We start from the raw sequence: 25,623 nt of genomic DNA on the forward strand, positions 1-25,623 counted from the left end.
ATAGGAGGAGGATGAGGATGCCACAACCGATGGATAGCCAATTCTACAAAAAGCCAAAAAGATGTGCTTAACAGTTAGGTCCTATATTTCGAGCAGATTTATATCGCACTGATTTGCAACACTGTATGTGTGCCTATTCTCTCTTCCTTTTATTTTCTCTTCCGCCTTCGTCCCATCTGGTGGCTGTCCAGCTCCCTCCCTAAGTTGCGATGGTCCAAAGCGAATTCCGTAATATGTGCACCCCTAATTGTTGGGGTGGCTCGGTTGATGAGGCCCTAGTGTAGGAGGTGGTGATAAAGGAAAGTCTGATGGTGTGAACCGCCATAGATGTGGAAGGTGGGAATTGAGTGTGTTAGTGAGGAAAAGGGTAACAATACGACGAGGAAAAAGCGTGAGGAAGGAGAGAGCCTTTAGGATCTAGTAAAAGAAAGGGGAAGACCAAACATAATTTTTTTTGTAACCCATTATTCATGTAAAAATAGTAAAATGAGTTTTACGAAAATCAGATAAAAACTTATTTTTTGTATATATATGGCTAATGTTCGTTCTTCAAATAATATACCGGTATCGTATACATGATAGTAGTATCATATGTAATATTAATGTATGATGCTCTCCACTATGATCAGCCTTTGAAGTTTTTTCTCGTTTACTTTCATATGTCGTTTTGACCAGCCTCCATTTGGCAAAAAAATGGCCAATAAGACCCGGTAGTACAACAAACCCCAACAAAGACAAAATTTACATTTGGCTCCCACAAAATTTACATTCGGGTCCCTAGGGAGCCGACCACACACGCACACCGCCACGAGCTTAGGGCGCTCCACCGCATCCAGACGCGGCCATGTGCAAGTAAGAATGATGGGATGCCTTTCAAGGAAAACCCATTAGATGGACATCAAACAACAATTTTTCAGACACTTATCCACTAGCTTGGAGTGCAGCGTATAGCTGTTGCATGCCTTTTGATTAGGGAAGCGTTATATTTACATCTACTCCCTCCGTTTCCAAATACTTGTCTTTCTAGGCATTTCAAATGGACTCAACATACGAATGTATGTAGACATATTTTAAAGTGTAGATTCACTCATTTTGCGCCGTATGTAGTCACTTGTTGAAATCTCTAGAAAGACAAGTATTTAGGAACGGAGGGAGTAGTATCTTGTAAGAGAGGAAATAAGACCACCTGCAAGCTGGTCCCAGTCTCAAATGCAGTAGGGTGAAACAAAATTAAATCATTGTGCGCCGCGCATAGTTGAAAAATACTCCTTGCTAGCCATCCTAATCGATGGAAAATCGTTAGAGATCACACATGGCCTACCTACATTTTGCTTGGGCAAGGCAAAAGGTAACTGGAGCCCCACAAACCGCTCGAGGGTGCGTTGCATGTGGACAAGGCACGAACAAAAATCAAGGGGTCGACATGCAGTTTCATCAAAAATCAATTAAGAAAACGAGTTAGTTGGGCGTTGGCTGATTCATCAGTGACACAAACGGCAGCACGAAATAGGGCGCGCGCGGGCGGGGCCTAATCCACCACCAGCCATCAGGATCTTGTCGGCTAGGCCAAGACCTGCCCCCTTTTTTCCCCGCTCCGGCCGATCCGATTTGTTATAGGCTGTCAAGCGGCGCAACCTGCAAGGTGCAAGCTCTTGATTGGGACGCCCATATAACGTAGTAACAAAAAGCTTATGGGTCGACGGATTCCAAGCTTTTCTAGAGCATCTCCAACAGGCGTCTAAAAACTGGACCGCGCGCTAAAATTAGGTTTCTTGTGCGCCAGACAGCTCCAGCAGAATCTGTAAAACAATGCACGCGTAAAAAGGGTTGGGCGTGTGTTGAAAAATGCTACCGCATGTTGCAAATTTGAGACACCGAATTACACGCGCTTCACAATTTACAATGCCTGTTTTTTTGGGCGCGCGTTTTTTGGCATCTACTAAAGCAATGTTGGGTCCGACGTACTAAAAGTGCTACAGTGACGCGCTAAAACTATTTTAGGGCGTGAAATTTTTATGCACCTGTTGGAGATGCTCTTACGTTGATGCAAAGTCGTTCATGCATGCATGCCATTGCATCCTTATCTGCCACATGGTGGAGGCCCCATCTTGATTTCATGTGATCTATTACGGACATGTCGTCTGCACCGTTGCTTTCTGCCGAGATCTGACGGACGATCCGGCAACTTTATGTAGCCCCTCTCGATTCATAAGTTTGGGAACAGATTGATGCCATTAGGGGCAAGAAATTTGGACAGGCAAGTAGGCAGGACCGAAGGCACTGGATTGTGAGATATTGCTCCCAACAGATTGCCTGCTTGCATATTGCACTTGCACTCCTGAGTAAGGAAATAACAGTAAAAGAGCTCGCCAATGGGGTGGGTTTATTGGGTCATATACAAAGCTTAATACGTGAAGCACTTGCAAGTTGGCAGAGCAGATCTGGAAGCATGTGGTGTGGCCGGCCAAATTGGTCAACAGACGTACAAGCAGTGAAACTTCTCTCCTTGCGTGGCCTGAGTTTCTACAACATATCTTACTCCATAGCATACATTCGGTTGGATGCTGTATAGACCGACTAATTTGTGTAGTACCATGATACGCGGTTCTTTCACCTCCGACACTAATAATCTAACACTAACACTGTGAGCTACTCGTTGTTGGAGTACTGTAGAACACATGTTTGTATTAGTCGCCGGACGTCGGTGTCGTCCATATCTGTTAAACGAAAACTCGCGCACATTCCCCGGGTTTCCTCGTTTCCCCGCCTTTTCCTTCACTAGTCGTCCTGCACCTTTTCGTTTCACGCAAGTAAAGCAAGCATACTTTAATTTTTGGTCAATGCAATGCAAGGCCAATTCAAGTTTATCCATTTTGATTAATCGTCCTTTTTTTAAAACCAGAGACACAACAACCAGGAATTCGGGTCGATCTCTATCCCCGCCCCCACGCAACATCCAATGGTTTTGAAGGAAAATCAAACGTAATGGAGCATAAACAATGGAGATTACACGATCATCGCTGATGACAGGGAAGCCTTAACGCCCTCCCACATGCCAATATTCAATATGCACATGCATATCTGTGAGCTGCTTTCTTTGCCTTTGAGGGTCACCGTCTCACGATAGGAAATGACAGCTGGGTCGCATGGGTAGAGCCATCTGGCTGGGCTGGCTCGCCACCAAACCCACGCGGCCCGCCACGACCGGCCTGCGCCGAGATGGTTCGCTGACGAGGCGCGTCGTCGGACGAAACGCTGACTCAGACCACCGTGGGCGCCATGGAAGAAAGGCAGCTCGGAGGAGAAACTAAAGAAAGCTACTCCAATGGCAGCGCATGCATGCACGGAGAGGAGACTGAGACTGGCCGAACGTGTAGTGACGGTGCCTTCCATTCCATGCACGCGCGAACCTTCTTAACTTCTTCTCTTCCTGGGGGCAGACCCCGCCGCCGATATTTTATCCACTCCTGCTGCCACGGCGTCACCGTCGCCGAGTCATCTCGCAAGAAGGTGCGGTAACGTGCGGTGTACATACTCGTGGCAGCATGGCATTGAATGCGCTCCAAGCTTTCTCGACTTTGAAGTTTGAACACACTGACTACGAACTTAAAACTAATCTGAAGAAAAAAAAAGATGGAAATTCGGTTGCGTTGCATACTTTGCACAAACAGGGATCGATCAACGACTCACCGGCCGGGCGGCCGGCGACAAAGTTAGGGCAACTCCAACGCGGATCATTAAAATGTATCTCACCAAATATTCACACACACTTCCAAACGTATCCGTGGACAGGGATAGGGGTGGATGTCATCCGATCACAGGCACCAAATGCCCATCTCTGATCCGGCCTCTTCCATTTGACATGCATATCTTGCACAATAACAATTTAAGCACACTTTTAATAGTTGCAAACATATGCAATTGATCCCAAAAGTTGTCGGTCCAGTTGTCTGTGCCAAAGGCCTCCTTCAACTCCAAGTTCGGTTGTCTGTGGCAAAGACCTCACTATTTAACTGGCCCGGTCTTCTTCGTTCATGCGAAATGCTTAAATATGCTTGTACGGTAGGCTTGGATAATATTCACCGCATCGGGATCCAAGTCTGACGTCTTCATGAATAACGCTTTGGAGTCCTCCGAAGCGGCCTTGATCTCAAGCGTCTTTTCTTGGAGCTTGAGCTTCGTATCTTGCATCTCTATGAAGATGTCGAACCCCTCCGCTCAACATGGCACCCGCATGGTTTGGGTATGGGTATTACGTGCCCATACACACACCCGTCTCAAAAATCTCCGCCCATACCCATACCCGTACCCGCACCCCGGGTTTCAAACCGTTCCCATACCCATACCCCGCGGGTAAAAATACCCAACTAGGCGTGTATACTTGAGCATTTACATTTCAACATTTTGACACATATTGACAACATTTCAGCACATGTATACAACATATCAGCACGTGTATACAATATTTCAGCACATTTATAACATTTCGGCACACTTATACAACATTTCAACACATTTATTGTTGGAAATATGCTCTAGAGGCAATAATAAAATGGTTATTATTATATTTCCTTGTTCAGGATAATTGTCTATTGTTCATGCTATAATTGTGTTATCCGGAAATCGTAATACATGTGTGAATATATAGACCACAACATGTCCCTAGTAAGCCTCTAGTTGACTAGCTCGTTGATCAATAGATAGTCATGGTTTCCTGACTATGGACATTGGATGTCATTGATAACGGGATCACATCATTAGGAGAATGATGTGATGGACAAGACCCAATCGTAAGCGTAGCACAAAGATCGTGTAGTTCGTTTTGCTAGAGCTTTTCCAAATGTCAAGTATCATTTCCTTAGACCATAAGATTGTGCAACTCCCGGATACCGTAGGAGTGCTTTGGGTGTGCCAAACGTCACAACGTAACTGGGTGACTATAAAGGTGCACTACGGGTATCTCCGAAAGTGTCTGTTGGGTTGGCACGAATCGAGACTGGGATTTGTCACTCCGTATGACGGAGAGGTATCTCTGGGCCCACTCGGTAATGCATCATCATAATGAGCTCAATGTGACCAAGTGTCTGGTCACGGGATCATGCATTACGGTACGAGTAAAGTGACTTGCCGGTAACGAGATTAAACGAGGTATTGGGATACCGACGATCGAATCTCGGGCAAGTAACGTACCAATTGACAAAGGGAATTGTATACGGGATTGATTGAATCCTCAACATCGTGGTTCATCCGATGAGATCATCGAGGAGCATGTGGGAGCCAACATGGGTATCCAGATCCCGCTGTTGGTTATTGACCGGAGAGGCGTCTCGGTCATGTCTGCATGTCTCCCGAACCCGTAGGGTCTACACACTTAACGTTCGGTGACGCTAGGGTTGTTCAGATATTAGTATGCAGTAACCCGAAAGTTGTTCGGAGTCCCGGATGAGATCCCGGATGTCACGAGGAGTTCTGGAATGGTCCAAAGGTGAAGATTTATATACAGGAAGTTCAGTTTCGGCCATCGGGAAAGTTTCGTGGGGTCACCGGTATTGTACCGGGAACACCGGAAGGGTGCCGGGGGTCCACCAGGTGGGGCCACCTATCCCGGAGGGCCCCATGGGCTGAAGTGGGAGGGGAACCAGCCCCTGGTGGGCTGGTGTGCCCCCCCTTGGTCCCCCCCTGCGCCTAGGGTTGGAAACCCTAGGGGTGGGGGCGCCTCACTTGCCTTGGGGGGCAAGCCGCCCCCTTGCCCCCCCCCCTTGGAGATTGGATCTCCTAGGGCCGGCGCCCCCTAGGGGCCCTATATAAAGAGGGGGGAGGGAGGGCAGCCGCACCCAAGTCCCTGGCGCCTCCCTCTCCCCACGCACCACCTCTTCCTCTCGCTGAAGCTTGGCGAAGCCCTACCGAGATCACTGCTGCATCCACCACCACGCCGTCGTGCTGCTGGATCTCCATCAACCTCTCCTTTCCCCTTGCTGGATCAAGAAGGAGGAGACGTCTTCCCGACCGTACGTGTGTTGAACACGGAGCTGTCGTCCGTTCGGCGCTAGGATCTCCGGTGATTTGGATCACGACGAGTACGACTCCATCAACCCCGTCTCTTGAACGCTTCCGCTCGTGATCTACAAGGGTATGTAGATGCTATCCTCTCTCTCGTTGCTAGATGACTCCATAGATTGATCTTGGTGAAGCGTAGAAAATTTTTATTTTCTACAACGTTCCCCAACAGTGGCATCATGAGCTAGGTCTATGCGTAGTTTCTATGCACGAGTAGAACACAAATTTGTTGTGGGTGTAGATGTTGTCAATTTTCTTGCCACTACTCGTCTTATCTTGCTTTGGCGGTATCGTGGGATGAAGCAGCCCGGACCGACCTTACACGTACGCTTACGTGAGACAGGTTCCACCGACTGGCATGCACTAGTTGCATAAGGTGGCTAGCGGGTGTCTGTCTCTCCCACTTTAGTTGGAGCGGATTCGATGAAAAGGGTCCTTATGAAAGGTAAATAGAAATTGACATGTCACGTTGTGGCTTTTACGTAGGTAAGAAACGTTCTTGCTAGAATCCTATTACAGCCACGTAAAAACATGCAACAACAATTAGAGGGCGTCTAACTTGTTTTTGCATCATGTGCTTTGTGATGTGATATAGCCAAAAGTTGTGATGAATGATATATATGTGATGTATGAGATCATGTTCTTGTAATAGGAATCATGACTTGCATGTGGATGAGTATGACAACTGGCAGGAGCCATAGGAGTTGTCTTTTTTTTATGACCTGCGTGTCATTGAATAACGCCATGTGAATTACTTTACTTTATTGCTAAACACGTTAGACATAGAAGTAGAAGTAATCGTTGCCGTGACAACTTCATGAAGACACGATGATGGAGATCATGATGATGGAGATCATGGTGTCATGCCGGTGACGAAGATGATCATGGCTCCCCGAAGGTGGAGATCAAAGGAGCAATATGATAATGGCCATATCATGTCACTATTTGATTGCATGTGATGTTTATCATGTTTTACATCTTATTTTCTTAGAACGACGGTAGCTTAAATAAGATGATCCCTCGCAATAATTTCAAGAAAGTGTTCCCCCTAACTGTGCACCGTTGCGAAGGTTCGTTGTTTCGAAGCACCACGTGATGATCGGGTGTGATAGATCCTAACGTTCGAATACAATGGGTGTAAGCCAGATTTACACACGCAATACACTTAGGTTGACTTGACGAGCCTAGCATGTACAGACATGGCCTCAGAACACGGAAGACCGAAAGGTCGAGCATGAGTCGTATAGAAGATACGATCAACATGAAGATGTTCACCAATGTCGACTAGTCCGTCTCACGTGATGATCGGACACGGCCTAGTTGATTCGGATCATGTTTCACTTAGATGACTAGAGGGATGTCTGTCTGAGTGAGAGTTCATTGAATAATTTGATTAGATGAACTTAATTATCATGAACTTAGTCTAAAATCTTTACAATATGTCTTGTAGATCAAATGGCCCACGTTGCCCTCAACTTCAACGCATTCCTAGAGAAAACCAAGCTGAAAGATGATGGCAGCAACTATACGGACTGGGTCCGGAACCTGAGGATCATCCTCATAGCTGCCAAGAAAGATTATGTCCTAGAAGCACCGCTAGGTGAAGCACCCATCCCAGAGAACCAAGACATTATGAACACTTGGCACTCTCGTGCTGATGATTACTCCCTCGTTCAGTGCAGCATGCTTTACAGCTTAGAACCGGGGCTCCAAAAGCATTTTGAGCAACACGGAGCATATGAGATGTTCGAAGAGCTGAAAATGGTTTTCCAAGCTCATGCCCGGGTCGAGAGATATGAAGTCTCCGACAAGTTCTTCAGTTGTAAGATGGAGGAAAATAGTTCTCTCAGTGAGCACATACTCAAAATGTCTAGGTTGCACAACCGCTTGACTCAGCTGGGAGTTAATCTCCCGGATGACGCGTTGATTGACAGAATCCTTCAGTCGCTTCCACCGAGCTACAAGAGCTTTGTGATGAACTTCAATATGCAGGGGATGGAAAAGACCATTCCTGAGGTATATTCAATGCTGAAATCAACGGAGGTAGAGATCAAAAAGGAACATCAAGTGTTGATGGTGAATAAAACCACTAAGTTCAAAAAGGCAAGGGTAAGAAGAACTTCAAGAAGGACGGCAAGGGAGTTGTCGCGCCCGGTAAGCCAGTTGCCGGGAAGAAGCCAAAGAATAGACCCAAGCCTAAGACTGAGTGCTTTTATTGCAAGGAAAGTGGTCACTGGAAGCGGAACTGCCCCAAGTACTTAGCGTACAAGAAGGCCGACAACACTAAAGGTATATGTGATATACATGTAATTGATGTGTACCTTACCAGTACTCGTAGTAGCTCCTGGGTATTTGATACCGGTGCGGTTGCTCACATTTGTAACTCAAAGCAGGAGCTGCGGAATAAGCGGAGACTGGCGAAGGACGAGGTGACGATGCGCGTCGGGAATGGTTCCAAGGTCGATGTGATCGCCGTTGGCACGCTACCTCTACATTTACCTACGGGATTAGTTTTAAACCTCAATAATTGTTATTTAGTGCCAGCTTTGAGCATGAACATTGTATCTGGATCTCGTTTAATACGAGATGGCTACTTATTTAAATCCGACAATAATGGTTGTTCTATTTATATGAGAGATATGTTTTATGGTCATGCCCCGATGGTCAATGGTTTATTCTTAATGAATCTTGAACGTGATGTTACACATATTCATAGTGTGAATACCAAAAGATGTAAAGTTGATAACGATAGTCCCACATACTTGTGGCACTGCCGCCTTGGTCATATTGGTGTCAAGCGCATGAAGAAGCTCCATGCTGATGGTCTTTTAGAGTCTCTCGATTATGAATCATTTGACACATGCGAACCATGCCTCCTGGGCAAAATGACCAAGACTCCATTCTTCGGAACAATGGAGCGAGCAACCAACTTATTGGAAATCATACATACTGATGTGTGCGGTCCAATGAGCGTTGAGGTTCGCGGAGGATATCGTTATGTTCTCACTCTCACTGACGACTTGAGTAGATATGTGTATGTCTACTTGATGAAACACAAGTATGAGACCTTTGAAAAGTTCATGGAATTTTAGAATGAGGTAGAGAATCAACGTGACTGAAAGATAAACTTCTTACGATCAGATCGTGGAGGAGAATATTTAAGTCACGAATTTGGTACGCACTTAAGGAAATTTGGAATCGTTTCACAACTCACGCCGCCTGGAACACCTCAGCATAACGGTGTGTCCGAACGTCTTAATCGCACTTTATTGGATATGGTGCGATCTATGATGTCTCTTACCGATTTACCGCTATCATTTTGGGGATACACTCTAGAGACAGCTACATTCACTTTAAATAGGGCTTGTCTAAATCCGTTGAGACGACACCATATGAATTATGGTTTGGGAAGAAACCTAAGCTGTTGTTTCTAAAAGTTTGGGGATGCGATGCTTATGTCAAGAAACTTCAACCTGAAAAGCTCGAACCCAAGTCAGAAAAATGTGTCTTCATAGGATACCCTAAGGAAACCATTGGGTATACCTTCTACCTCAAATCCGAAGGCAAGATCTTTGTTGCCAAGAACGGGTCCTTTCTGGAGAAAGAGTTTCTCTCGAAAGAAGTAAGTGGGAGGAAAGTGGAACTTGATGAAGTACTACCTCTTGAACCGGAAAGTAGCGCAGCTCAGGAAGATGTTCCTGTGGTGCCTGCACCGACTAGAGAGGAAACTAATGATGATGATCAAGGTACTTCGGATCAAGTAACTACTGAACTTCGTAGGTCCACGAGGACACGTTCCACACCAGAGTGGTATGGCAACCCTGTCCTCGAAATCATGTTGTTAGACAACGGTGAACCTTCGAACTATGAAGAAGCGATGCCGGGCCCAGATTCCAACAAATGGCTTGAAGCCATGCAATCCGAGATAGGATCCATGTATAAAGACGAAGTATGGACTTTGACAGACTTGCCCGATGATCGGCGAGCGATAGAAAACAAATGGATCTTTAAGAAAAAGACGGGTGCGGATGGTAATGTTACCATCTATAAAGCTCGACTTGTCGCTAAGGGTTATCGACAAGTTCAAGGGGTTGACTATGATGAGACTTTCTCTCCCGTAGCGAAGCTGAAGTCTGTCCGAATTATCTTAGCAATTGCCGCATACTATGATTATGAGATATGGCAAATGGACGTCAAAACGGCATTCCTTAACGGCTATCTTAAGGAAGAACTGTATATGATGCAGCCGGAAGGTTTTGTCGATCCTGAGAATGCTACCAAGGTATGCAAACTCCAGCGATCCGTTTATGGGCTGGTGCAAGCATCTCGGAGTTGGAACATTCGCTTTGATGAGATGATCAAAGTGTTTGGGTTTATACAGACTTATGGAGAAGCCTGCGTTTACAAGAAAGTGAGTGCGAGCTCTGTAGCATTTCTCATATTATATGTAGATGACATACTTTTGATGGGAAATGATATAGAACTTTTGGACAGCATTAAGGCCTACTTGAATAAGTGTTTTTCAATGAAGGACCTTGGAGAAGCTGCTTACATATTAGGCATCAAGATCTATAGGGATAGATCGAGACGCCTCATAGGTCTTTCACAAAGCACATACCTTGATAAGATATTGAAGAAGTTCAATATGGATCAGTCCAAGAAGGGGTTCTTGCCTGTGTTGCAAGGTGTGAAATTTAGCTCAGCTCAATGCCCGACCACGGCAGAAGATAGATAAAAGATGAGTGTCATCCCTATGCCTCAGCTATAGGGTCTATTATGTATGCCATGTTGTGTACCAGACCTGATGTAAACCTTGTCGTAAGTTTGGTAGGAAGGTACCAAAGTAATCCCGGCATGGAACACTGGACAGCGGTCAAGAACATCCTAAAGTACCTGAAAAGGACTAAGGATATGTTTCTCGTTTATAGAGGTGACGAAGAGCTCGTCCTAAAGGGTTAAGTCGACGCTAGCTTCGACACAGATCTGGATGACTCTAAGTCACAAATCGGATACATGTATATTTTGAATGGTGGGGCAGTAAGCTGGTGCAGTTGCAAGCAAAGCGTCGTGGCGGGATCTACATGTGAAGCAGAGTACATGGCAGCCTCGGAGGCAGCGCATGAAGCAATCTGGGTGAAGGAGTTCATCATCGACCTAGGAGTCATACCCAATGCGTCGGGGCTGATCACACTCTTCTGTGACAACACTGGAGCTATTGCACTTGCCAAGGAGCCCAGGTTTCACAAGAAGACTAGGCACATCAAGCATCGCTTCAACTCCATACGTGAAAATGTTCAAGATGGAGACATAGATATTTCTAAAGTACATACGGACCTGAATGTAGCAGATCTGTTGACTAAACCTCTCCCTAGAGCAAAACATGATCAACACCAGAACTCTATGGGTGTTCGATTCATCACAATGTAACAACATTATTGACTCTAGTGCAAGTGGGAGACTGTTGGAAAAATGCCCTAGAGGCAATAATAAAATGGTTATTATTATATTTCCTTGTTCATGATAATTGTCTATTGTTCATGCTATAATTGTGTTATCCAGAAATCGTAATACATGTGTGAATATATAGACCACAACACGTCCCTAGTAAGCCTCTAGTTGACTAGCTCGTTGATCAACAGTTAGTCATGGTTTCCTGACTATGGACATTGGATGTCATTGATAACGGGATCACATCATTAGGAGAATGATGTGATGGACAAGACCCAATCGTAAGCGTAGCACAAAGATCGTGTAGTTCATTTTGCTAGAGCTTCTCCAAATGTAAAGTATCATTTCCTTAGACCATGAGATTGTGCAACTCCCGGATACCGTAGGAGTGCTTTGGGTGTGCCAAACGTCACAACGTAACTGGGTGACTATAAAGGTGCACTACGGGTATCTCCGAAAGTGTCTGTTGGGTTGGCACGAATCGAGACTGGGATTTGTCACTCCGTATGACGGAGATGTATCTCTGGGCCCACTCGGTAATGCATCATCATAATGAGCTCAATGTGACCAAGTGTCTAGTCACGGGATCATGCATTACGGTATGATTAAAGTGACTTGCCGGTAACGAGATTAAACGAGGTATTGGGATACCGACGATCGAATCTCGGGCAAGTAACGTACCGATTGACAAAGGGAATTGTATACGGGATTGATTGAATCCTCGACATCGTGGTTCATCCGATGAGATCATGGAGGAGCATGTGGGAGCCAACATGGGTATCCAGATCCCACTGTTGGTTATTGACCGGAGAGGCGTCTCGGTCATGTCTGCACGTCTCCCGAACCCATAGGGTCTACACACTTAAGGTTCGGTGACGCTAGGGTTGTTGAGATATTAGTATGTAGTAACCTGAAAGTTGTTCGGGGTCCCGGATGAGATCTCAGATGTCACGAGGAGTTCCGGAATGGTCCGGAGGTGAAGATTTATTTATAGGAAGTTCAGCTTCGGCCATCGGGAAAGTTTCGGGGGGTCACGGGTATTGTACCGGGACCACCGGAAGGGTCCCGGGGGTCCACCGGGTGGGGCCACCTATCCCGGAGGGCCCCATGGGCTGAAGTGGGAGGGGAACCAGCCCCTGGTGGACTGGTGCGCCCCCCCCCCTTGGGCCCCCCTGCACCTAGGGTTGGAAACCCTAGGGGTGGGGGCGCCTCACTTGCCTTGGGGGGCAAGCCACCCCCTTGGCCGCCGCCCCCCTTGGAGATTGGATCTCCTAGGGCCGGCGCCCCCCCCCCTAGGGGCCCTATATAAGGAGCGGGGGAGGGAGGGCAGCCGCACCCAAGTCCCTGGTGCCTCCCTCTCCCCACGCACCAGCTCTCCCTCTCGCTGAAGCTTGGCGAAGCCCTGCCAAGATCACTGCTGCATCCACCACCATGCCGTCGTGCTGCTGGATCTCCATCAACCCATCCTTTCCCCTTGCTGGATCAAGAAGCAGGAGACATCTTCCCGACCGTACGTGTGTTGAACGCGGAGGTGCCGTCCGTGCGGCGCTAGGATCTCCGGTGATTTGGATCACAACGAGTACGACTCCATCAACCCCGTTCTCTTGAACGCTTCCGCTCGCGATCTACAAGGGTATGTAGATGATATCCTCTCTGTCGTTGCTAGATGACTCCATAGATTGATCTTGGTCAAGCGTAGAAATTTTTTATTTTCTGCAACGATCCCCAACATTTATACATAAATTTTGACATTTCAGCACACACACACATAAGTCATTTCAACCACTTAAGTTCGACACACAAGTTGGTTCAAGACACAAATAAGTTCGACACACAAGTAGTTCATTCAACCTCAACACAAAAGTAGGTTCAAAACACAAATAAGTTGGACACATAGTCATTGCAGCCACTTGAACCTCTCCAACATGACACCAAACCAACTTGAGTAGATTTCGTCTTCTACTCACTTCATGAGCCTTCGCATCTCAAACCGCCAAATCCTAATTTGGGAATTGTGAGACATGAGAACTTGAGAGCTTTATGTATACAAGATATGTTTGCAAAATCCTAATTTCGGAATTGCGGATGGATGGACGAGTTCCGGCAGCCCAGCGGGGGGCGCGTGCACGAGCTCGGCGGCAGCCGCTGGTGTTGGGGAATGCGGTAATTTAAAAAAAAATCCTACGATCACGCAAGATCTATCTAGGTGATGCATAGCAATGAGAGGGGAGAGTGTGTCCACGTATCCTCATAGACCGAAAGCGGAAGCATTTAGTTAACGCGGTTGATGTAGTCAAACGTCTTCGCGATCCAACCGATCCAAGCACCGAATGTACGGTACCTCCGCGTTCAGCACACGTTCAGCTCGATGACATCCCTCGTACTCTTGATCCAGTTGAGGCCGAGGGAGAGTTTCGTCAGCACGACGGTGTGGTGACGGTGATGATGAAGTTACCGGCGCAGGGCTTTGCCTAAGCACTACAACGATATGACCGAGGTGTGTAACTGTGGAGGGGCGCACCGCACACGGCTAAAACAATTGTCAACTTGTGTGTTCTAGGGTACCCCCCTGCCCCCGTATATAAAGGAGAAAGGGGGATGCCGGTCGGCTCTAGGGCGCGCCAAGGGGGGAGGAATCCTCCTCCTAGTAGGAGTAGGACTCCCCCCCTTTCCTAGTCCTACTAGGAGAAGAAGGAAGGAGGGGGAGGAGAAGGAAGGAGGGGGCGCCTCCCCTTCCCCTAGCCCAATTCGGACTAGGCCCATGGGGGGGCATGGCCAGACCCTGGCCGCCCCTCTCTCTCTCCCTTAGGCCCAATAAGTCCCATTACTTCTCTAGTGGTTCCGATAACCCTTCCGGCACTCCGGTTATATCCGAAACTTCCCCGGAACACTTCCGGTGTCCGAATATAGTCGTCCAATATATCAATCTTTATGTCTCGACCATTTCGAGACTCCTCATCGTGTCTGTGATCATATTTGGTACTCCGAACAATCTTCGGTACAACATATCACATAAACTCATAATACCAATCGTCATCAAACGTTAAGCGTGCGGACCCTACGGGTTCGAGAACTATGTAGACATGACCGAGACACGTCTCCGGTCAATAACCAATAGCGGAACTTGGATGCTCATATTGGTTCCTACATATTCTATAAAGATCTTTATCGGTCAAACCGCATAACAACATACGTTGTTCCCTTTGTCATCGGTATGTTACTTGCCCGAGATTCGATCGTACGTATCTAAATACCTAGTTCAATCTCGTTACCGGCAAGTGTCTTTACTCGTTCCATAATACTTCATCCCGCAACTAAATCATTAGTCACAATGCTTGCAAGGATTATAGTGATGAGTATTACCGAGAGGGCCCAGAGATACCTCTCCGAAACACGGAGTGACAAATCCTAATCTCGATCTATGCCAACCCAACAAACACCTTCGGAAACACCTGTAGTGCACCTTTATAATCACCCTTTTACGTTGTGACGTTTGGTAGCACACAAAGTGTTCATCCGGTATTCGGGAGTTGCATAATCTCATAGTCTGAGGAACTTGTATAAGTCATGAAGAAAGCAGTAGCAATGAAACTGACACGGTCATAATGCTAAGCTAATGGATGGGTCATGTCCATCACATCATTCTCCTAATGATGTGATCTCGTTCATCAAATGACAACACATGTCTATGGTTAGAAAACATAGCCATCTTTGATTAACGAGCTAGTCTAGTAGAGGCATACTAGGGACTATATGTTTTGTCTATGTACTCACACATGTACTAAGTTTCTGGTTAATACAATTCTAGCATGAATAATAAACATGTATCATGAATTAAGGAAATAAATAATAACTTTATTATTGCCTCTAGGGCATATTTCCTTCAGCTGGGCGCGTCGTTGCGTGGAAGGTCTGGTGGTGCGGTCGTGCTTGCGCGGGGTAGAAGGAGGCCAGAGGTGTGGGTGCAAGGAGATCCGAAGAAGCCGAGAAGGAGCAGGTCGAAGGCAGCGGTGCGGCGCCGACCGCCTAGGGTTAGCAGGTGGGCGGGATTTGGGTTTGGTTGTGTGGGTGATGGCGCAAGGGGGTGGGCGCGGTTTGGATCGGGAAGGGGGGGTGTGGGTGGTCCAGCCAGCAGTAGCTTAGGGTTTTCTCATCTAAGTCAATGACACATGGGACCTACTTGACAGGGTTATTATTATACGGGTTTGAGGGTTCACGAGTATGGCTATTGCCTTCCCATACTCGTACCCGCCTTACCCATTGGATATGATTTGTTTCCCATTTAGAAACCCATGGGTATTTTAATTTCCCATGCCCTTACCCTAATAGGGTATTTACCCGTCGGGTTCGCGGGTTGCGGGTACCCATTGCCATGTTGACTCTCCGCCTTCTTCCCCTCCTTCATCTTGTGATACTTGCCTCATTCTTCTTCGTCGTGATGTGCAAGAACTTCTCCGTCATCTTGGCCGCCGCCCCTTCTCGTGTCTCCTTCTCCTCCTATCACTTGCTCCACAAGTTCCTAATCATCTTCTTGGTCGGAGCAAGCCCTCCTTGTGCTGGAACGGTTGGATCACAACCTTCGTATTCATTGATCATGACGGTCTTGGCAGAATTTCAAACAAGGAGTTTCACTTGCTTTGTCCATTCAACTTTAACCAACAATGCATATAGTTGAAGTGCTTCTTCTCCATCTTGTAATATAATACACGCGCACATAGGGACTAGAAAAGAAAGGTAATGGATGGTCAACAAGTTGCAACATTAAGCAAATCAGTAAAATGGCCAACAAATAGAGCCGCATGCCACAAGACTTACGAGATCTTGGATTGTTGTACCACTTGGCCATCAGGTTTTCACTTGTTTGAAAAAGCCGCGAAACTTGTTGAGGATCTCTTGAATATTGTATCATCGATGGCTGAGTGACTTTGAATTCCACTGATGGATCACTTCCTTGCGGTAGGGATCGTTCTGCTTTTGCTGGTGAAACCAAATATGCATGCTTTGCCAAAACGCCGCACCCTAAAATGTATCGATGGCCAACCATACCACACACAACAATTCATCCTTCTTTTGAGTGAAATTTAGCCCCCTCCGCTTCATCTTGGGTCGGCACACGATGATCACTGCTCGTTTGGATCCATGTCTGACTTCTGGGTGTCCCGCTGGCTGTGAGTGTTCCTTGGCTAAAAGTCCTTCGCTTGTCCATCTTCGTAGTCGTCCGCGTCGTGGATAGTTTTCATCATTGCGTCATCGTCTACCCCGTCCCACTTGGATGATGCATTGCGGTAAATAGTGATTGGGTACCGACGGATGAGCGATCCACATCCGGCATCTGCGACTGGACAAGCCCCGCCAAATGCGACTCCATGAAGACATAATTGGTGTTGAGGTTAACAGTGAACGGGACTCGATGGCTGGAGGTGAAGGAGGACGCGGACTGCTGCGGCGATTGTTGCATACCAAAGTGTTGGGAGGTGTAGTAGTAGGATGGCTTCGGCTGAGACGATCACACCGTCGATTGTGCAGGCCACACGAGGGTGGCGACAAGCTATGTCGGATGAGGTCCTTTCTAACCGACCGCCTACGCACTGCCAGACTTCTTTCTCGCCTTGTGGCGACAGACGTTGCCTTCCACGCCTGCGACCTTCCGGGCGGCCTCCATGCTCGGGTCCTTTGGCTCCGGCAGGGCGATGATCAACGGTCCTCCAGCGGTACCTCTATCACTCCGATGGACCGCCTAACGGTAGGAGGGAGGCGATGATCGAGACAGAGACATGGAAAATGGATGGCTTTCGCATGAGAACATTGATGGGAATGTCCAAATTAGTGAGCTCGGGTGGAGTTTGTGGGTGTATTGGGCGTGTCGAAGTCCGACGTGGCGGTCGTCTGGACGCCCGCAAATCTCCCCTACGTTTGATTCCAATTTGTGAGATTTCAAACGTCCGGATTGGTCCAGACAAATTTAATGATTGTTGGATGGCAAAAAAATGTCTGAACTGTTTGATCCAAACATTTAGGCGCATTTTGGTGATCCATGTTGGAGTTGCCCTTAAGAATGGCAAATTTTTCTTGTGCCCCCAATTGCATGGGTGCATGTGACAGCCGGTTGGTTGAAGGCATCATCGATCATGGTCCATGCATGGATGACTAGATGTCACTCGTGACACGCACAAAAGTTTCGCAGTGGACCCTTGCACATGCAGCACAACACTAGGCAGGCACTAGGGGTCCAGCTCCACCTAGGAAGCACTTGTTTTATCCAGAATCCTGGTGGGCGCGGGTGACTGTTCTATTCAAAAGCTAATTGGATAAACACCCGGCTTTTAGTTAAGTTTTTACAGGTTCCGTCCAGAGCTTATAAAAGGCGCCCCCTCCTTCCCATTCAGAGCACGGAGCTCCAGCACCAACCCACAAACCCACAGACACAGCAACAACCTCAAGACAGAGGCCGGAAACTGAGGCGCAAAGGAAGGAAGCAGAGCAAAGTCTTCTCTCCGCCTCCGCGTCTTACGAGAGAAACAAGCCTTCGGTTCTTCATTCCAACAGGAAATGGAGAAGGCAGGACACGAGCATGTGATCGGCATCCCAGTGAGCAGCACTGCCATCGGCATCGAGGAGCCCGAGTTCACCAGCGATGGAGCTACCAATGTCCACGGTGATGCAAAATACTCGACGAGCACGCGTACCGGCGGCAAATCGGGCAGGGCAGCGGACAAATTCGCTCGAGGAATCAGAGAACATGGTAAGTCCTCCTTCTCCAGTCCGTCTGGATGAATCTTGTAGCCTTTCCTGTTCATATGTAGGTTCATCAGTTGTGAATTAGACACTGAACATAGATATGTCCTTGTGCAGTGAGTCTCGGCCCAAAACTGTACGAGACCGTGAGGGGCAAGCTGTCGCTGGGCGCGAGAATCCTCCAGGCCGGCGGCGTGGAGAAAGTCTTCCGGCGGTGGTTCTCCGTGGAGAAGGGCGAGAAGCTCCTCAACGCCTCGCAGTGCTACCTGTCCACCACCGCCGGCCCGATCGCCGGGATGCTCTTCGTATCGTCGGAGAGGGTGGCCTTCCGCAGCGACCGGTCGCTGGCGCTGACCTCGCCCAAGGGCGACACGGTGCGGGTGCCGTACAAGGTGGCCGTCCCGCTGAGCAGGGTGAAGGCGGCCAAGCCGAGCGAGAACCAGCACCGGCCGGAGCAGAAGTACGTCCAGCTGGTGACCGACGACGGCTTCGAGTTCTGGTTCATGGGCTTCGTCAGCTACCAGGCGTCCCTGCAGCACCTCGAGCAGGCCATCGCGGAGTCGCACCTCTGACCCCATTGATTGATCAAAGAAGCACGTACGCGCTGTGTGTGTTGTGTTGTGTGTGTGCTGGTCCGGTTAATATGTTGTGCATAGGTAAGTTAGGGTTTCATGGTGGATTGCTTGTCGTTTTTGGCATTGGAGCAAGTCCGGTATACTTAAATGGTAGGAGAAATTTAATTTAGGGCGTGAAAAATTCTTCATGTTGAAGAAGTACTGTATGTGTATGGTACAGTCGCCACGGCAAAACTGCCATCATAAACGTGTGGTATGCACTAGTTCAGTGAGAAAAATCGTGAATTGTTTGTTCCACTTCTTTACAACTTGCAAGTGCGTCCAGCCCGTCTCTTTTTTTCAGCATTTCTTTGAGGAAATGTTCTCAAAACCCTGTAAAGCTAAAGCTCAGGCCGAGACAGGCTGTGTATGCTTACATAAAGATGTGAATTTATATTATCAAGAGAAATCAAACCTAACTTGAGCTGTCAAGTGGCCATAATTCATAGAAACACCTGTAATGTATGCAACTGCCCTAACCTACGTTATTTGTTGAACTGAAAAGTACAGAAGAAAAGAAACAGCACTGAGAGAACAAAATTTGTGGAACAATACCAAAGAACACCGGATGTCTATCGGTGACGCATGGACCTGGAACCACAAGTGGTGACAGCTAGCTGCATATTCAGGGGTATGTCCCAAATATATTTCTAAGCATCACACTTTTTTGTGAATGCCATTAAGTTAATCCCAACGAAATTAATACTGCAATATATGGCCTCGCCAGCTGATTCCCATCGAATATTCTGATAACACATGCATGTGGCTATTTTATACTATTCTCTTCAACCATATTTAAGAACATAATGAGTAATTAATAAGAGAAGGATTCATATGGAATGGGCACTGTATGTCCACTGCAACTGTTTTCTTTTAACAAAGGCAAATGCTTTGCCATGTTTATTTAATATAAGTAGGGTCTTATAACATGTACAAGAGAGAGAGAGAGAGAGAAAAAGGGTCAAACCGAAAGCATACTCTTCCAATATCAACTCTCCTAATTGCTTTGCTTCGGCCATCATACAAGCTTTTGGTAACAAGAACCAAACACTTTTGAAGGCTTGTGTTCTGCTCGTTCCAAATTATTTATGATACAACAACATAAGGTTGTGACGGGCCATGCTGTCGAGGCAACCTTCAACTAGTGATGCAAGGAGACCACATACAACAAGTTTAGACATATGTCATATTGTTAGCCAAGATTTTGCACCCCCGGCGACTCCGAGCTTGACAAGATAAGCGGCGTCGCAGCGTAAGGATCCTTTCGGCATTGACATGCCTTACAGTTCCTTGCCTTCTGCTTTGGTCAAAACTTAATTTAGGCAGGCCCATCTAGCCTCATGGGTTGATAACTTTTCACACGATGAGGATTCCCCACGGTCGGTATTTTACATTCCAAAAATGCTAGACCTACGTAATCTAACTACGTAAACTTATGTTCCTTCCATCCTAAACTAATTAGGTCCCCCTGATTTTCAGTGGGTAGGAGTGGGCATGTTTTCTCTCCCAACCAAATCTGACCACCTCAACTTTTTCGTAGGTTACGTAGAAAAAATTATGTAGATGCAGCAAAGCTCTTTACATGCCCATGGAGGACCTTATATAGCCTAGGGGTCCTTCACAAATGACCAAGGCTACCCTTGAGGAGACGAGGTAGGAGGGTAGAACTATAGATAATTTCCCGTCCTTTGATTCATGTGCCTCTAGTCTAGTTAGAAGGTGGGTTGTAGCCCACTATGTAGAGAATCCCTATACTATTTGAAGGCCTTCTTGATTGGGCTCGGGCTCTTTGCTACTTTGTAATGTGGTCTTCTTTCTTTAACTTGTTGGCCATAAATGTTTACTTGGACTTCCATTGACCAAGGTGGCTTGCTAGGACCCACGACAGCTTGCTTGGACTATTTGTTCACCTCATTGACTTGCGTGGAATATCCTTCAATTTTGTTGACTACCGATGTGGCATGCCATGTAGGATAGGGGGTGGGACCTTGAGTAGGGTTGAACCCATTACTACAACAGGACCAAAAGGCCATTCTTGCACCTGAACTTAACATTGTTCTCTACCCCACCCGGAGAGTGAAGATAGAAAACCGTCTAGATATCAGATTTATTTTGTGATAAAGGGCGTCTCTATTAACTCATCATATAACATCAAGAGATAAAATAATAATGAGCAACATTCGTCCTCTGTATAACTTGGATGACAAGCCCAATGACATCGATACGCCCATACAAGACTAATATGTAGCCCAACTCTCTAGCTCCAAAACCCACATATTTTGCAACAGGTTTAGGTTGCTTCAACGCAGTACAGTGTTCAGTCCCGTGGGAATACCTCTTGCAAACCACACAATAGACATTACCTTTCAAGTCTTTATTCCCATGTCCAATCTCTTTGCACTTGCCACATATTTGATCACTCATTCTGCCATATTTGCTCTCTCCTTTGTGGGCAAACTCTCTGGTGGACACCTCTTTGTCATTTAAGGGCACAAAAAATACATTCATTTTAGGAACATTAGACATGAGATACTATTTGTGCCATATGTTCACTTGGCATAAAACCCATCAGCCTCATTCCCAAGCCAACATGCACCAACTGAGGGAAATTATGAATTGGTAAGGAAGAAAATTGTACTCGCGACTGCTGCAAACTCCTCATCTAAGCTACTCCACCAATTTTTTGATTAGAAGGGCTTGGATTTTCCCACTTGTACCCCTTGTTGTGCTCCAGACACATTGGTTAGGCATAAAGGGGTTGCTACCAAACGTCCAAACCAACCTTGCAATCTTCCATTACTTTGACCCCGATAGCCTGTCTGAGTAGGGGAAACCTACACCTCTATTCAACCGAAAGACATGTGCACCACTACTACCAATATTGTTCCCATAGAAACCATCTCTAAATCCTCCTTCTCCATCTTTCCCATATATTGATCCTAGTTTCTGCTATATTGTCTGCCATAATTCTTCCTGCCCTGCCAAGAACGTGTTCTGACTGGAATTACTACATCACCTTGTCATCCCTTGTTAGGCCTAGATTGCCATTTTCCTTGTCTTCCTGCCATCAGATCACCTCTAGTCTCTTCCCGCTCTTCCTCACAAAAACTAAAAGACCTACCCGCCACAGCCTCCTCTCTCGGGGTGGAGAGGGGACAGAAATCAAGATGAACTAGGGCGGGAATGGGGGTGGGTATATCAAGATACTCCCTCCGTAACTTAATATAAGACGTATTTTGACACTGTCATGGTGTCAGAGGGAGTAGCAGATAAAGCTCTTTGTGTTTAAAGTTTCTCTCAAGAGCAACTCAACCCACAAATTAAGAGTGACTTGCTCTCCTCCTACCATGGCTCAAAACATACCAAGTTTATTAAGATTCATGCACTCACGTGTTAGTTTAGAAATCTATGTAGCACATCAAAAGGTCGTTGGTATGAATTCTGGGTTAGCATTTGATCGACCTAATAAAACACACTGAAAAATATTCATACGTTTACATCTGCATCGTAGGTGCAGGAGTATTATTGGGGGTAGGCGCAGGACATCACCTTTTTTCCTTTCGATAAAACGCAGGACATCACCGTTACCACTATTTCGCTGTGCCATTTTCCATCTTTTCCGAAGGACGGAACTGGTCGGCCTGAAACCGATCTCGTCTCGTGATCTCCCTTTCCCTCGCCGCGACATCTCCGCTTCGGCTTCGACACGTAGTCCGCGGCGCAGATACGCTGAGACGGCGGCGAGCCCCACCCGAAAGCCAAGATCTGCCTCCGACGAGTAGAGTAGGTAGCTGCGGGCTCTCCATGTGACAAGACAACGCGGCCGGCCGACGTCGCGCGCGCGCGCGCGCATTCATTCGCGCCCAACAAACCATGAACCAAGCCTCGCAGATTCGGGGACGGTGCAGCGGCCGACCTCGCAACGCCCGTGTGGTTGCCGGTTCAAATCCGGGGGACAGAGACGGTATGGCGCCCATGCCGGCCGCGCTTGCCGGTGCACCGCTACCGGGTGGACACGCACGCACTGCGCCTCGGGCCGACGGTTACATGCGATGTTAGGTGAGGCTGCAGGCATGCTGACTCGGTGCTGCGTGGGGTCTGACTCCGAACAGGACGTGTAGATTTGTGGGTAGGGTAGCACGAGCGGAAACTTCGATGGGTGGGCAAGCTCGGCTTGGAAGAGTACCAACTGCCAAACTGTTGTTAGCGGTGTTCTGGTCGATTTTCAGTGAAATGGCTGTGAGTGAGTCATGTTCGCCCTGGTTCCACGTCGATGAATCGATGGATCATGGTTAGAGGTCCATTGCGGCAGCGATCTCGGGAACAAACTCTTGCCGCCCTTGCGTTGGACCGTCAACATTACAAACCTAGATGATGTGTACACATATATGGTCCACGTGCATGCACATATATGGTCTACATGCATGCATGTTACTGATATTATGATACAGTAGTATACTTTTTTTTTTTGCAGGAAGATACAGTAGTATACTGTCTGAGTGCAGTGCACGAGACGAAAGTCATCTACACAGGCATGGCATCGATCCCTACAAGAAAACTTATGCATCCTACTGGTCCTTGCACTGCGCATCGATGGGGTCCGTTGTTGCCCCCGACACGGCGCCACCCGCCTTTACCCGTAATCCGGTGGGAGCGAGAATGTGCAGGCACATGGGGCGCTTCCTGGAAAGCGGCAGAGAACCCACCGCACGTAGCCATCTCGCCATGCCATGCCCCGATCCCATAGAGAAATCTCGAATCGCGCTTTCGAGCAAATGAATATACTGCACCTGGCCCTCCCATGGAAATGGAAAGGGGGCAAGGGCCAAGGGCCGCTAAAGCTCCGTCTCTAGCTAGGTTGGCCAGGCCGAATTAGCCAAGGAATGACGCGGCCAGCTCCACACACGAACGTGGACGACCGCGCGCGCCTTTCTGATCCGCCGGTGACTCGGCCGGCCCGGCTGCTGACTCCGCATGTCCGCTGCCTTTGCCAAAAGGATCCACCACCGCGCGCGGCCGCCTATAAAAGCCCGGCCACCGCAGCGGCACTCCGGTACCAATCCCCGATACCTTACTCGCTAAGTTAAGCCACCACCACCAGCGCAGCGCAACGCACGCCGGACCTAGTTGATCGCTCGTTCTTCGTCGAGCTTCCTGCAGCAGCCAGCCAAGATGAAGTCGAGCAGCGGCGGCCATGTCGTGGGAGTCCCGGTGACCTCCAAGGCGTATGGGATTGAGGAGAAGGCGCCGTCGGCCAGGGACGGCCAGTCGTTCAGGAAGGCCGACGGCGACCACCTTGCTGTCTCCTTGACGAATCCTAGCCCCTACACTTCTTTCGGCTACAAGCACAGTAGGTCCCGATCATTCATGCATGCATGGCCATATTTTGCCATCGAACTTCTGACGCATGCATGCAAGAGCAAAGATGTTGAGGCTTATGCTAATTAAATTGTGTGTTGATTCTGCAGGCAGCAAAGGTCAGGTTGTCCACTGGGTGAGCAAGCTGAGCAGAAGGGCGCAAGGCTTCCGTGAGCATGGTGAGTAGCACGCACTCGATCGTGCATGCATGTTTCTTCTGTAATTCAATGGCTGTTAAATGTTGGTGCGTGAAAGGTGCTTGTGTTCTGACCAACATTGTTCACCGTATGCAGTGACCCTGGGTCCCAAGATATCGGAGACCGTGAAGGGGAAGCTGAGCCTGGGGGCCAAGATCCTGCAGGCCGGCGGGATCGAGCGCGTGTTCCGGAAGGCGTTCACGGCCGAGAAGGGCGAGCGGCTGGTGAAGGCGCTGCAGTGCTACCTCTACACCACCGGCGGCCCCATCGCCGGGATGCTCTTCGTCTCCACCAAGAGGATCGCCTTCCGCAGCGACCGGCCCGTCACCGTCACCTCCCCCAGGGGCGACGTGGCGCGCGTCTCCTACAAGGTGGTCGTCCCGCTCAAGCGGATCGACAAGGTGCGGCCGAGCGAGAACGTCGACCGGCCAGAGGAGAAGTACATCCACGTCGCCACCGTCGACGGCTTCGAGTTCTGGTTCATGGGCTTCGTCAGCTACCAGAGGTCCTGCAAGTACATGCAGCAGGTCATCGGCGGTGCCGAGCTGCAATGACTAGCCGGGCGGAGGAAGACGCGAGGCCCGCCGTTTGTTCCGTCGGCACGATGAGAAGTGGAGTTGCGGGCTGCCGCTGCTGCTGCGCCATCTTTTGCTGTGGAGCAGCAGGAGCAGCCCTGGCTGGAATTGCTCGATCTTATTTCGGATCGGAGCAACTTGGATCCTTCCGCGTACGATTTGGATTGGCTTATGTTTTTCCAAGCGATTGCTTAATTTGTACTAGGATGGACAAAGAAATTAACCGTGCTGCATGTGAATGAATGGGAAGGCAGTTGTTCAAAATTATTGTCCTTATGCATGATCTTAACTCTTAAGCTTCTATATATCGAATTTGCGAAAATATGAGACGAATACAATTGAACCAACTAGTATCAGGCCGCTTCTAGGGGGTGCAAACGAGTCGACTATAAGCAACCTAGACATACCTAGGCTCAGCACATGTTAACAAGGAGCTAGCTCAACAGAACTCTAGCTGCCCTAACAAAATGAACTCTAGATAGAATTACAATTGCAAAGTTGGCTGATAGTTGGTTAGTAATGATCTCGAGTCGATCTCAGGCTATTTTTAGAAGAAGAAAAATACTAGAAATTATTCTGATTTTCATCCTCTTTCTCCAGATAAAGTACCTATGGTACTCGAGCTATGTGGTCAAAATA

General features: G+C 47.9%; 2 protein-coding genes across 2 annotated transcripts; both read left to right on the forward strand.

The window, feature by feature from the left end:
- The first annotated feature begins 17,901 nt into the window (after positions 1-17,901).
- Positions 17,902-19,120, forward strand: LOC119364942 (putative GEM-like protein 8). Its single transcript, XM_037630515.1, has 2 exons — positions 17,902-18,247; positions 18,358-19,120. The coding sequence occupies exons 1-2, from the start codon at positions 18,055-18,057 to the stop codon at positions 18,810-18,812; spliced, it is 648 nt and encodes a 215-aa protein (XP_037486412.1). The 5' UTR covers positions 17,902-18,054; the 3' UTR covers positions 18,813-19,120.
- A 4,625-nt stretch (positions 19,121-23,745) lies between these two features.
- Positions 23,746-25,248, forward strand: LOC119364943 (GEM-like protein 4). Its single transcript, XM_037630516.1, has 3 exons — positions 23,746-24,204; positions 24,323-24,391; positions 24,506-25,248. Exons 1-3 carry the CDS (start codon positions 24,027-24,029, stop codon positions 24,961-24,963), a joined length of 705 nt encoding a protein of 234 aa, XP_037486413.1. The 5' UTR covers positions 23,746-24,026; the 3' UTR covers positions 24,964-25,248.
- Positions 25,249-25,623: the final 375 nt, after the last annotated feature.

Source organism: Triticum dicoccoides, chromosome 2B, assembly GCF_002162155.2.
Source record: "Triticum dicoccoides isolate Atlit2015 ecotype Zavitan chromosome 2B, WEW_v2.0, whole genome shotgun sequence".
NCBI classification, from domain to species: domain Eukaryota; kingdom Viridiplantae; phylum Streptophyta; class Magnoliopsida; order Poales; family Poaceae; genus Triticum; species Triticum dicoccoides.